The sequence below is a fragment of the Salmo trutta genome, chromosome 2 (genome assembly GCF_901001165.1).
Source record: "Salmo trutta chromosome 2, fSalTru1.1, whole genome shotgun sequence".
NCBI classification, from domain to species: Eukaryota; Metazoa; Chordata; class Actinopteri; order Salmoniformes; family Salmonidae; genus Salmo; species Salmo trutta.
This window is the reverse complement of record NC_042958.1, coordinates 6,476,719-6,491,460: the sequence shown is the minus strand read 5'-3', so window position 1 is coordinate 6,491,460 and position 14,742 is coordinate 6,476,719. Positions and strand designations below refer to the sequence as shown.

The 14,742-nt window shown below is 43.8% G+C and overlaps 1 protein-coding gene across 1 annotated transcript in view; it reads left to right on the top strand.

The window, feature by feature from the left end:
* Positions 1-14,742, top strand: part of LOC115149450 (collagen alpha-1(XVIII) chain-like) — a 113,920-nt gene that overhangs the window by 49,204 nt on the left and 49,974 nt on the right. The window contains exons 6-8 of the mRNA XM_029692321.1: positions 11,043-11,157; positions 11,335-11,375; positions 12,022-12,210. Coding sequence (XP_029548181.1) covers positions 11,043-11,157; positions 11,335-11,375; positions 12,022-12,210 — 345 coding nt within the window. The remainder of the gene's footprint in view (positions 1-11,042; positions 11,158-11,334; positions 11,376-12,021; positions 12,211-14,742) is intronic.

Below are 14,742 nucleotides of genomic sequence, written 5' to 3'. Positions count from 1 at the left end.
GTAAATGTAATTGACTAGAAAGTCGGGGCACCACGAAAGAATGTTTATAGAGCTGTTATCTTCCGAATAAACTCTTGAAGACCTGGTAATCTTCTACATCAATAGCGGTCAATTCTTAATCGTCACTGTCACGACTGTGTGTAGGAACGGACCAAGGCACAGCGTGAGTATCGTTCCACATCTTTATTATATTGTGAAACTTAGCCAAACAAACAATAAACTATCAACAAAACACAAACCGTGAGGACAGAGGTGCAACATGCACTAACTCAAAATGATCTCCCACAAACACAGGTGTGAAAAACAACTACTTAAATATGATCCCCAATTAGAGACAACGATGACCAGCTGCCTCTAATTGGGAATCATACAAAACCCCAACATAGAAAAAAGAAACAAGAGCACAACATAGAAAAAATAAACTGGATAAACCCCCCAGTCACGCCCTGACCTACTCTACCATAGAAAATAAGAGCACTCTATGGCCAGGACGTGACAGTCACCTTATTCAGTCTCATCTGAAGTCTTAGAATTCTTGGTTATCTTCACAAACCCTGGCTAACAAGTTGAATCAGCAACACAAAATTTGGTTTAATTATTTATTTACTAAATACCTAAACAATCACACAGAATTACACATACACAGGATGGATCACATTGATTACTAATCATGTCATAAAAGAAAACGTCCCTGGTGGACGGAACCGATATGACGGCTGGTTACACAAAGAAAGGGGGTTGAGTTTTGAATGAAAGTGTGGGAAGACTGAGGAACAAAAGGATAAGGGTCTCTGATCGGACCTTGTGAAGCTATGCTGTCGTAAATACAGAATCTTATGCATTCTAAATAAACGCCCATTTGGAAAAGGAAAAGGCAAGAAATATTTACTCTGTGCTGTGCTTCAATAGGTTGGTCGTAGATGGAAGGCCATGTTGCCCAACAGAGATGTTCCTGTCCTCTGAAGAATGTCTGGTGGAACGGATGTGTTGTAGTAACGTCGTGTGTTTGCTAGAAAATATACTTTGTCCGTCCTTCCCTAGCCCACGTTTACAGCTGCTGCTGCTAACTCAACGGCTAGGAGGTATCACTTCTTCAGTGAATAAGAGTTCAAAGTTCATACCAAGTTGCCGTACTTTAAGCTCACGCTGAAGTTGGCTTAGTTCTGTAGTTTGACATTAGCCCTTTTAACGTATGGACCGTCGTCCTCACGTCCTCGGGAACACAAATGTTAATTTCGTTAACAGGGGCTTATGTAGTGGGGAGAGAAGGGTGTGTTTCATACACTGCTCAAAAAAATAAAGGTAACACTAAAATAACACATCCTAGATCTGAATGAATGAAATAATCTAATTAAATACTTTTTTCTTTACATAGTTGAATGTGCTGACAACAAAATCACACAAAAATAATCAATGGAAATCCAATTTATCAACCCATGGAGGTCTGGATTTGGAGTCACACTCAAAATTAAAGTGGAAAACCACACTACAGGCTGATCCAACTTTGATGTAATGTCCTTAAAACAAGTCAAAATTAGGCTCAGTAGTGTGTATGGCCTCCACGTGCCTGTATGACCTCCCTACAACGCCTGGGCATGCTCCTGATGAGGTGGCGGATGGTCTCCTGAGGGATCTCCTCCCAGACCTGGACTAAAGCATCCGCCAACTCCTGGACAGTCTGTGGTGCAACGTGGCGTTGGTGGATGGAGCGAGACATGATGTCCCAGATGTGCTCAATTGGATTCAGGTCTGGGGAACGGGCGGGCCAGTCCATAGCATCAATGCCTTCCTCTTGCAGGAACTGCTGACACACTCCAGCCACATGAGGTCTAGCATTGTCTTGCATTAGGAGGAACCCAGGGCCAACCGCACCAGCATATGGTTTCACAAGGGGTCTGAGGATCTAATCTCGGTACCTAATGGCAGTCAGGCTACCTCTGGCGAGCACATGGAGGGCTGTGCGGCCCCCCAAAGAAATGCCACCCGACACCATGACTGACCCACCGCCAAACCGGTCATGCTGGAGGATGTTGCAGGCAGCAGAACATTCTCCACGGCATCTCCAGACTCTGTCACGTCTGTCACATGTGCTCAGTGTTAACCTGCTTTCATCTGTGAAGAGCACAGGGCGCCAGTGGCGAATTTGCCAATCTTGGTGTTCTCTGGCAAATGCCAAACGACTTGCACGTGTTGGGCTGTAAGCACAACCCCGACCTGTGGACGTCGGGCCCTCATACCACCCTCATGGAGTCTGTTTCTGACCGTTTGAGGAGACACATGTACATTTGTGGCCTGCTGGAGGTCATTTTGCAGGGCTCTGGCAGTGCTCCCCCTGCTCCTCCTTGCACAAAGGCGGAGGTAGCAGTCCTGCTGCTGGGTTGTTGCCCTCCTACGGCCTCCTCCACGTCTCCTGATGTGCTGGCCTGTCTCCTGGTAGCGCCTCCATGCTCTGGACACTATGCTGACAGACACAGCAAACCTTCTTGCCACAGCTCGCATTGATGTGCCATCCTGGATGAGCTGCACTACCTGAGCCACTTGTGTGGGTTGTAGACTCCGTCTCATGCTACCACTAGAGTGAAAGCACCGCCAGCATTCAAAAGTGACCAAAACATCAGCCAGGAAGCATAGGAACTGAGAAGTGGTCTGTGGTTACCACCTGCAGAACCACTCCTTTATTGGGGGTGTCTTGCTAATTGCCTATAATTTCCACCTGTTGTCTATTCCATTTGCACAACAGCATGTGAAATGTATTGTCAATCAGTGTTGCTTCCTAAGTGGACAGTTTGATTTCACAGAAGTGTGATTGACTTGGAGTTACATTGTGTTGTTTAAGTGTTCCCTTTATTTTTTTGAGCAGTGTAGTTTACCACCAATGTCTGTTCACTTGGGCGGGGCCACTGAGTTGAGCCTAGTTCACTTATGGAAACCAATTCTCTCATTTAGAAGCTAAAATTACATTTAATCTTTTCAGAAATAGATTGATATTTAAACATTTAAATTGCACAACAATTCCATGTGAATCTGATAACTAGAATGTGTAGACTTTCCCAGATACAGTTTATGTCGTCCTGTCATCAGGAATAATGTCTCAGATGACAACTGATCTGACATCATATTCTTTAAGTACCAACACATATTTTCAACTGGTTGGATTACCGAAATATGGTTCTGTTCACCACCCTTTTGATGTTACCAGACTCTCTATGTTAACAAAGGGCTTTCCAAGAGTCACATCTGTAGAGTAGAGAGAGAGAGAGAGAGGGAGGGGGATGGTATTTATGGGGGTCATAAACCTCACCAACAGGCCAACGTCATGACAGCTGATTAAAATAATCAAAGCTTGTTGCTGAGTTGGTTATTTTAGTCAGCTGTGTAGTGCTAGGGCCAAAACACAAAACGTGCGCCCAGGAGGGGGGGGGGACCCAGGACCGAGTTTGGGAAATGCTGAGTTAGGCTACACACTCAGGGTTACTACTTGTCTCTTTATCTCTCTTCCACTCTCTCTCGCTCTCTCTCGCCCTTTCTCTCTTCCACTCTCTCTCTCACCCTCTCCCTCTCACCCTCTCTCTATTCCTCTCTCTCACCCTCTCCCTCTCACCCTCTCTCTATTCCTCTCTCTCACCCTCTCTCTCTCACCCTCTCTCTCGATCTCTAATGCCCTCTCTCTCTTCCACTCTCTCCCTATCTCTCTCTTCCACTCTCTCCCTATCTCTCTCTTCCACTCTCTCTCGCTCTCTCTTGCTCTCTCACCCTCTCTCTTCCATTCTCTCTTGCTCTCTCTCGCCCTCTCTCTCTTCCACTCTCTCCCTATCTCTCTCTTCCACTCTCTCTCGCTCTCTCTTGCTCTCTCACCCTCTCTCTTCCATTCTCTCTTGCTCTCTCTCGCCCTCTCTCTCTTCCACTCTCTCTCTCTCTCTCGCACTCTCTCTTCCACTTTCTCTTGCTCTCTCTTTTCCACTCTGTCTTGCTCTCTCTCTCTCACCCTCTCTCTCGCTCTCTCTCACCTTCTCTCTCACCCTCTCTCTCGCTCAGTCTCCAGCTGTGTGATCGTTTGACTGCTACTGCTCAGATTTAATGCAGGTGCTCCGAATCAAAGCTGAACCCTCAAAGGAAGCCTCTTTCTCTAAAAGCTCTGTTTTGTGAATTTGATAAAAAGGCAGGACATACTGTTTTCTGTTGTTCAAGGTGACTAATGTCATTTTTAATGAATAGTAAAAGTTCAACAACCGTGAAAACTCTGAGATCTGTGTTTTTTTTCTATCTGTTCTGATAATATCTGTGCCCGTTAGCCTAATTATATGATCGTGGTCTACTCTGTCGTGATCCTTACTTCTCCTTGAGGCTGTTCCTACTCCCAGCTTGTTTGTGTCCTCCTCTGTTGTAGCTGGCGTTGGGGTAGACTCAGGAAGGGCGATTTGACTGCTAAACCTGTCTGTTCCAGGATGGCTTCCACTGTCATCCATTAGGGAGACAGAAAACAAACAGACCCTAAATCAGTGATTTGGACCACTACTCCACAACCCACACATCCTGGCTAATGAGTGTGGGTGTGTGGGTTGTGGAGTAGGATGAAGTTGTCCAAATCACTGATTTAGGGTCTGTTTTGTTTTCTCCCTAATGGTGAAAGCTAGGATTTGGGGAGGGAAAACGGATCCTAGATTTGTATACCAGGGAAGCTTCATCTGGGAGCAGGGGATGTGCTGAGGCGGGGGGTGATTTAGAGCCATTCCCAGTGTGTTGGTGGATATGGTCCCAGCCTCTTCCTGCGTAGCTGGTTTGGCACTTCTGCTAGTCTGTCAGCCCACACACACACACACACACACACACACACACACACACACACACACACACACACACACACCACACACACACATTTGCTCACACATTAATACTTACCTGAACACTGATCTGAAAACTTACCTGGACATACTAACAGTGCATTCGGAAAGTATTCAGACCCCTTCCCTTTTTCCACATTTTGTTATGTTACAGCCTTATTCTAAAATGTATTAAATTATTTTTTTCCCTCATCAATCTACACACAATAACCCATAATGACATCACAATACCCCATAATGACAAACCTTAAACAGGTTTTTAGAAATGTTTGCAAATGTATATATATTTTTAAACAGAAATACATTAATTACATAAGTATTCAGACCCTTTGCTATAACACTCAAAATTGAGCTCAGGTACATCCTGTTTCCATGAATCATCCTTCAAATGTTTCTACAACTTGATTGGAGTCCACCTGTGGTAAATTCAATTGATTGGACATGATTTGGAAAGGCACACACCTGTCTATATAAGGTCCCACAGTTGACAGTGCATGTCAGAGCAAAAACCAAGCCAGGCCGTCGAAGGAATTCTCCGAAGAGCTCCGAGACAGGATTGTGTCGAGACACAGATCTGGGGAAGGGTACCAAAACATTTCTGCAGCATTGAAGGTCCCCAAGAACACAGTGGCCTGCATCATTCTTAAATGGAAGAAGTTTGGAACCACCAAGACTATTCTTAGAGCTGGCCACCCGGCCAAACTGAACAATCGGTGGGGAAGGGCCTTGGTCAGGGAGGTGACCAAGAACCCGATGGTCACTCTGACAGAGCTCCAGAGTTCTTTTGTGGAGATGGGAGAACCTTCCAGAAGGACAAACATCTCTGCAGCACTCCATCAATCAGGCCTTTATGGTAGAGTGGCCAGACGGAGGCCACTCCTCAGTAAAAAGCACATGACAGCCCGCTTGGAGTTTGCCAAAAGGCACCTAAAAGACTTTCAGACCATGAGAAACAAGATTCTCTGGTCTGATGAAACCAAGATTGAACTCCTTGGCCTGAATGCCAAGCGTCATGTCTGGAGGTTAACCTGGCACCACCGTGAAGCATGGTGGTGGCAGCATCATGCTGTAGGGATGTTTTTCAGCGGCAGGGACTGGGAGACTAGTCAGGATTGAGGGAAAGATGAACGGAGCAAAGTACAGAGAGATCCTTGATGAAACCTGCTTCAGAGAGCTCAGGACCTCAGACTGGGGCAAAGATTAATCTTCCAACAGGACAACAACCCTAAGCACACAGCCAAGAGAATGCAGGAGTGGCCTTGAGCCCGGATTTGGCCAGAGCCCGGATTTGAACCCAATCAAACATCTCTGGAGAGACCTGAAAATAGCTGTGCAGTGACACTCCCCATCCAACCTGTCAGAGCTGGAGAGGATCTTTAAAAAAATAAATATTTATTGGACCTTTATTTAACTAGGCAAGTCAGTTAATTAAAAAATATTATTTACAATGACGGCCTACCCCGGTCAAACCCTAACCCAGATGACACTGGGCCAATTGTGCGCCGCTCTATGAGACTCCCAATCACGGCCGGTTGGGATACAGCCTGGAATTGAACCAGGGTCACACCCAAGGCTGTAATCACTGCCAAAGGTGCTTCAACAAAGTACTGAGTAAAGGGTCTGAATACTTATGTAAATGTGATATTTAAGTTTTTTATTGGCAAAAATTTCTAAAAACCTATCTTTGCTTTGTCATTTTTGGGCATTGTGTGTAGATTGATGAGGGGAAAAAACTATGTAATCCATTTTAGAATTTGGCTGTAATGTAACAAAATGTGGAAATAGACATGGGGTCTGAATACTTTCTGAATGCACTGTACATGAAAACTTACCCTAACATACTTACCTGAATAATTACCTGAACGTACTTACCCAGACATACTTACCTAGACATACTTACCTGAATACTTACCTGGACATACTTACAGTGGGGGGGAAAAGTATTTGATCCCCTGCTGATTTTGTACGTTTGCCCACAGACAAAGAAATGATCAGTCTATAATTTTAATGGTAGGATTATTTGAACAGTGAGAGACAGAATAACAACAAAAAAATCCAGAAAAACACATGCCAAAAATGTTATAAAATGATTAGCATTTTAATGAGGGAAATAAGTATTTGACCCCTCTGCAAAACATGACTTAGTACTTGGTGGCAAAACCCTTGTTGGCAATCACAGAGGTCCGATGTTTCTTGTAGTTGGTCACCAGGTTTGCACACATCTCAGGAGGGATTTTGTCCCACTCCTCTTTGCAGATCTTCTCCAAGTCATTAAGGTTTCGAGGCTGACGTTTGGCAACTCAAACCTTCAGCTCCCTCCACAGATTTTCTATGGGATTAAGGTCTGGAGACTGGCTAGGCCACTCCAGGACTTTAATGTGCTTCTTCTTGAGCCACTCCTTTGTTGCCTTGGCCGTGTGTTTTGGGTCATTGTCATGCTGGAATACCCATCCACGACCCATTTTCAATGCCCTGGTTGAGGGAAGGAGGTTCTCACCCAAGATTTGACGGTATATGGCCCCGTCCATCGTCCCTTTGATGCGGTGAAGTTGTCCTGTCCCCTTAGCAGAAAAACACCCCCAAAGCATAATGTTTCCACCTCCATGTTTGACGGTGGAGATGGTGTTCTTGGGGTCATAGGCAGCATTCCTCCTCCTCCAAACACGGCGAGTTGAGTTGAAGCTAAAGAGCTCCATTTTGGTCTCATCTGACCACAACACTTTCACCCTGTTGTCCTCTGAATCATTCAGATGTTCATTGGCAAACTTCAGATGGGCATGTATATGTGCTTTCTTGAGCAGGGGGACCGTGCGGGCGCTGCAGGATTTCAGTCCTTCACGGCGTAGTGTGTTACCAATTGTTTTCTTGGTGACTATGGTCCCAGCTGCCTTGAGATCATTGACAAGATCCTCCCGTGTAGTTCTGGGCTGATTCCTCACCGTTCTCATGATCATTGCAACTCCACGAGGTGAGATCTTGCATGGAGCCCCAGGCCGAGGGAGATTGACAGTTCTTTTGTGTTTCTTCCATTTGCGAATAATCGCATCAACTGTTGTCACCTTCTCACCAAGCTGCTTGGCAATGGTTTTGTAGCCCATTCCAGCCTTGTGCAGGTCTACAATCTTGTCCCTGACATCCTTGGAGAGCTCTTTGGTCGTGGCCATGTTGGAGAGTTTGGAATCTGATTGATTGATTGCTTCTGTGGACAGGTGTCTTTTTTACAGGTAACAAGCTGAGATTAGAAGCACTCCCTTTAAGAGTGTGCTCATAATCTCAGCTCGTTACCTGTATAAAAGACACCTGGGAGCCAGAAATCTGTCTGAATGAGAGGGGGTCAAATACGTATTTCCCTCATTAAAGTGCAAATCAATTTATAACATTTTTGACATGCGTTTTTCTGGATTTTTTGGTTGTTATTCTGTCTCTCACTGTTCAAATAAACCTACCATTAAAATTATAGACTGATCATTTCTTTGTCAGTGGGCAAGCGTACAAAATCAGCAGGGGATCAAATACTTTTTTCCCTCACTGTACTTGGACATACTTACCTGAATACTGACCTGAATACTTACCTGAATACTGACCTGAATATTTACCTTGACATTCGTACATGAACATACTTACTGATACTTATCTGAATACTTACCTGAACATAATTACCTGAATACTTACTGTACCTGATTACTTACCTTGACATACTTACCTGAACATAGTTACCTGGACATACGTACCTGAACATACCTGAATACTAACGTGAATACTTACAGTACATTGACCAACTCACCTGAATACTTACCTGGACATACTTATCTGAAAACCTTCCTGAATACGTATTTGAATACTTACCTGAACATAATTACCTGAACACACTTACCTGGACACGCTTACCTGGACATACTTATCTGAACGTACTTATCTGGACATACTTATCTGAACATACAGTATTTCCCTGAATACTTACCTTGACATACCTGAGTATATACTTGTACATACATGACATACATAATATACTTAGCTAAATAGTGTAAATTACCTCCAGTTTGCTGGCCAACTGCTCCTCAGCTTCCATCCTCTGGGTCTGCATCTGCATGTGATTCAGGATATCCATCTGCATGTGCTTCAGGTTATCCATCTGCATGTTCTTCAGGATATCCATCTGCATGTGATTCAGGATATCCATCTGCATGTGATTCAGGATATCCATCTGCATGTGCTTCAGGATATCCATCTGCATGTTCTTCAGGATATCCATCTGCATGTAATTCAGGATATCCATCTGCATGTAATTCAGGATATCCATCTGCATGTGCTTCAGGATATCCATCTGCATGAGCTTCAGGATATCCATCTGCATGTGCTTCAGGATATCCATCTGCATGTGCTTCAGGATATCCATCTGCATGAGCTTCAGGATATCCATCTGCATGTGCTTCAGGATATCCATCTGCATGTGCTTCAGGATATCCATCTGCATGTGCTTCAGGATATTCTTGTGAGCCAGTTTCTTCTTGAGGACTTCCATCCTTTTCAAAGTGGCATTGTATTCATGGACCACCTTTCTATCCACACACCTGAACATTTGCACCAGCTTGTCTCATGTTTTCCCAGTGCTTCTTTCTGTCCTGAAACTCATTACGATTGCACTTCTTTTCACAAATATCCACATTCAGAGCTTCCCTCTTTCCAGCCATACTCCTGTAATTCTCTCTCATGATATCAGGTAGCCTAGCAGTTAGAGAGGCGAGCCACTTCGAATCCCGGGTCCAATGGGAAAAATCTGGTGGGAAGCTAGCAACCGGAGGGTTGCTGGAATCAAAGCCTAGATGCCATTGCCTGCCGTTGTGCTCTTGAGCATGGCACTTAATCCCGCAAAACAACATCTCCCGGGGCACCTCTCCAAAACCTCTATATGTATGTCCTGTATGTGTGTCTTTCGGAGGGGTTGGGTTAAAAAGTGGAAGTAAACTTTTCGTTGGACCTTGTGCAATTGACCAATAAAGTGACGTTAATCTTAATGGGAATGAATCCGCAACAGATCTGTAAAACTCCTGCAGAGACATGGGAGAGATAACTACATCAAAACCATATTCACTTTCGCTCTTATCTCCGCTAATGGTGAAGAATCACATGCTCAAACTTTCCAATTGTGTCAATGGCAAACATTATCAAGCCTTTGGTTCAGAATCTCAAGAGTTGATGAAGGTTGTTCAAAATACATTCTGTAACAATCCGCCAGAGAGAGCGAAAAGACATCTGAACCATCTGAAGCTTACCCAGTGAGGACTGAAAGTACATTCAGAATATGGCGAGAAGTAATCATGGCAACAAATTAACCAAACATTACAAATTCTAGGGTTGCTTAGATACGAAATGCAAATCCTTAGCAACAGTGCTTTATAAATTATATTAAAAATTCACGCTATTCCATAATAAGGCTTTTCAAGGAAAAACATGTAAAAGCCTTAGCAACCATACTATGTAGTAACTTATAGAAGTCGTTTTTTTAATCTATGATTGTACAGTTAGAATTTTAACTTTTATACTATACATGTTCTGACTTCTATGTTTTTTTGTGACAATCCGTCACCTCACAAGGTTCCCTCTCAGGAAAATAATATGCATTTTGAATTTAAAATTGCAATATGTCACTTTTTTGGGGCGACCCGACCAACTTCACATAGAAATGTGTGTTATAGATCTGTCATTCTCATTGAATGCAAGTTCAATGAGCTGTTCGATTATCTCTGTTTCTATGCTTCTCATTCTTAAGTTACATTTTTGCATCTTTTACTTTCGGTTTTGTACACCAGATTCAAAAAGCTGAAAATACAATATTTCTGGTTATGGAAAATATATTTCACAGTGGTTTAGATGGTACAATGATTCTTCACACTGTACTTGTGCGTTTTGTCACATTATTTGAAATTAGGCAAACTATTAGAATTTTAGCAACCAGGAAATGAAAGAGCGATTTCTGCGTAGTGCACATTTAATTGAATTCCATTGGATGACCTAGTTGAGCTTTCTTGACTCACGCTCAGCTGCATATAACCACAGGGCGGCAACAAAGCCCATCTTGCAGAACTTGGCAAACCTGGCTATAGCTCTATGTTCAAAGGATGCATACTTTTAAATCTGACCCCCATCCCCCCCTCTTCCTCTCTTTCTGCTACCTCCCCCTACCTCCGCCTACCCTCTCAGCCAGAGGTACCATGGAGCACCCCTGTGCGCGCCCCTCCCACAGAGGCATCGCCCAGTGACGATGAGGATGCTGATGAGATCTCGGGTCAGGATGTGGACCTGACTGCAGAGAGAGGTGAGAGATGTGAGGGAGAGCGAGAGACATAACACTGCACGAATATATTATTATTATTATTATTATTATTATAATCCCTTGTGGTGTTGAAATGAAGAACCACCAGGGGGCGATAAAACATGGTAAGACACAGAGCCGTATACATGTGTATTGAGAATGTTGTATCTTTGGCCACAGGACCAAGTCGGACTGCGGATGCAGACTATAGACCAAGCAGTGTAAGTATGAGTTGTTGACAGATTTAAGAGAATGCAACTGAAGACCTGTAATGTGTTACCTGCTCTATAGTAATGATGTGTATAAACCCTGGATTGATGATGCTACTACAGTATGCAATGACCAATGAGAGGCTTAGAAGCCACCAGCCTCCATATTGGTACTGCCCAGAAGAAGCAGTGCTCCATAGGAATGAATGGAATTTTTACAGTATTTCAATAAAATGTTTCAAGGACAAAATTACATGTATTGATTTGTTGTAGTGGGGACAGTAACATTAGTCCTCTCTAAAAAAAAAATATATATATTCAAGCAATATGTTTTTACATTATTTGTTTTATGTTCAGTTCACAAAATATAATTTTAAAGTATGCATTAAGGTGTCTGTAATAGAATATACTTGTCAAAAACGAATGTAGACATTAATAAATGCATTTCTATAGCTTCCAACATCTGTTTTACACTGGAGAAGGAGTAACAAGATGGCTGTGTGGTGGCTTCCAAACAGAGGCCTCTGTCAGTCATCTAGGGTTAATACATATCATTGATAATACCTGAACAGCCATCAAACAAATCATTGGTTGCCAATATATACCACACTAACACACTTAATGTTCTCATGGTGTGTCTCTCTCTCTCTCTCTCCAGGGGACTTCCAGTCAGAAAGGAGAGCAAGGAGATCCAGGGCCAGCCGGCCCCCCTGGCTCCCCCGGGCCCCCAGGCCTACACAGTCCGTCAAGCAATGGCTTTTCTGGGGGAGTGCCAGGACCCAGGGGCCCCCAGGGGCCCCCAGGACCAGCAGGAACACCCGGAACACCCGGTAACGACGGCCAGCCAGTAAGAACTTGTTTGTTACCACAACATCCCCTCCCCTTCACCCCCTATTGGTCATGTTGATCAGCACTGTATTGTAATTGGGCGTAATTGCAAATCACAGTTGTATCTGGTTACGGACGATTCATTCGTTCTCTCTCACTCCTAGACATTTGTGTGGTTTGGCCCGGCAGGCGTATTTTTCACCAATAGTTCAGTTCCATTGGTGTTTTCTCTCTTTAATTCTGCTATTGACTCCTTTTAATGGCCCATTTAATGGCCCATTTAGGTGGTTGCATGCCCACAGGCAGTGGCCATTCAGTGGTTTAGAATAACAGTTTTTTATGTATGTTTTTTGAGGTCAGAAATAGTTTTTATACAATACCAGTCAAAAGTTTGGACACGCTTACTCATTCAAGGGTTTTTCTTTATTTTTTACTATTTTCTACATTGTATAATAATAGTGAAGACATTAAAACTATGAAATAACACATATGGAATCATGTAGAAACCAAAAAAGAGTTAAACAAATGAAAATGTTCAATGAAGATAAACCACCTGGTATTGACAACTTAAATGGAAAGCTAATGAGGATGGTAGCAGAATATATTGCCACTCCTATTTGTCATAATTTTAATCAGAGTCTGGAGAAAAATGTTTTTCTTCTGACCTGGAGTGAAGCCAAAGTCATTCCGCTACCCAAGAATGGTAAAGCGCCCTTTACTGGATCTAACAGCCAACCAATCAGCTTGTGGCGACGCATAGCAAAGTTTTGCAAAAAAAATTGTTTGACCAGATACAATTCTATTTCTCTGAAAACAAATGAACAAGACTTTCAGCATGATTATAGTGAAGGGCACTCAACATGTACTGCACTGACACAAATGACTGTTGCAAAAATGGATAATAAGTAGATTGTGGGAGCTGTACTGTTAGATTTCTGTGCAGCCTTTGATATTATTGACAGTAACCTGTTGTAGAAAAAGCGTAGAGTACCAGTCAAAAGTTTGGATACACCTACTTATTCAAGGGTTTTTCTTTATTTTTTATTATTTTCTACATTGTAGAACAATAGTGAAGACGTCAAAACTATGAAATAACACATATAGAGTCATGTAGTAACCAAAAAAGTGCTAAACAAATCAAAATATATTTGAGATTCTTCAAAGTAGCGACCCTTGGCCTTGATGACAGCTCTGCACACTCTTGGCATTCTCTCAACCAGCTTCACTTGGAATGCTTTTCCAACAGTCTTGAAGGAGTACCACATATGCTGAGCACTTGTTGGCTGCTTTTCCTTCACTCTGCGGTCCAACTCATCCCAAACCATCTCAATTGGATTGAAGTTGGGTGATTGCGGAGGCAAGGTCATCTGATGCAGCACTCCATCACTCTTCTTCTTAGTCAAATAGCCCTTACACAGCCTGAAGGTGTTGAAAAACAAATGATTGTCCCACTAAGCGCAAACCTGATGGGATGGAAGGATTACTTAATCCTATCCCAGGTATTCCTTAAAGAGGTGGGGTTTCAGGTGTCTCCGGAAGGTGGTGATTGACTCCGCTGTCCTGGCGTCGTGAGGGAGCTTGTTCCACCATTGGGGTGGCAGAGCAGCGAACAGTTTTGACTGGGCTGAGCGGGAACTGTGCTTCCGCAGAGGTAGGGAGGCGAGCAGGCCAGAGGTGGATGAACGCAGTGCTCTTCTTTGGGTGTAGGGACTGATCAGAGCCTGAAGGTACGGAGGTGCCGTTCCCCTCACAGCTCCGTAGGCAAGCACCATGGTCTTGTAGCAGATGCGAGCTTCAACTGGAAGCCAGTGGAGTGTGCGGAGGAGCGGGGTGACGTGAGAGAACTTGGGAAGGTTGAACACCAGACGGGCTGCGGCGTTCTGGATGAGTTGTAGGGGTTTAATGGCACAGGCAGGGAGCCCCGCCAACAGCGAGTTGCAGTAATCCAGACGGGAGATGACAAGTGCCTGGATTAGGACCTGCGCCGCTTCCTGTGTGAGGCAGGGTCTTGGCCCAAGCAAGTCTCTTCTTCTTATTGGTATCCTTTAGTAGTGGTTTCTTTGCAGCAATTCGACCATGAAGACCTGATTCACATAGTCCCCTCTGAACAGTTGATGTTGAGATGTGTCTGCTACTTGAACTCTGTGAAGCATTTAATTGGGCTGGAATCTGAGGTGCAGTTAACTCTAATGAACTTATCCTCTGCATCAGAGGTAACTCTGGGTCTTCCTTTCCTGTGGTGGTCCTCATGAGAGCCAGTTTCATCATAGTGCTTGATGGTTTTTGCAACTGCACTTGAAGAAACTTTCAAAGTTCTTGAAATGTTCCGGATTGACTGACCTTCATGTTTTTGCTTGTTTGAGCCGTTCTTGCCATAATACGGACTTGGTCTTTTACCAAATCGGGCTATCTTCTGTATACCACCCCTACCTTGTCACAACACAACTGATTGGCTCAAACAAATTAAGGAAATGTACTTTTAACAAGGCACACCTGTTATTTGAAATGCATTCCAGGTGACTACCTCATGAAGCTGGTTGAGAGAATGCCA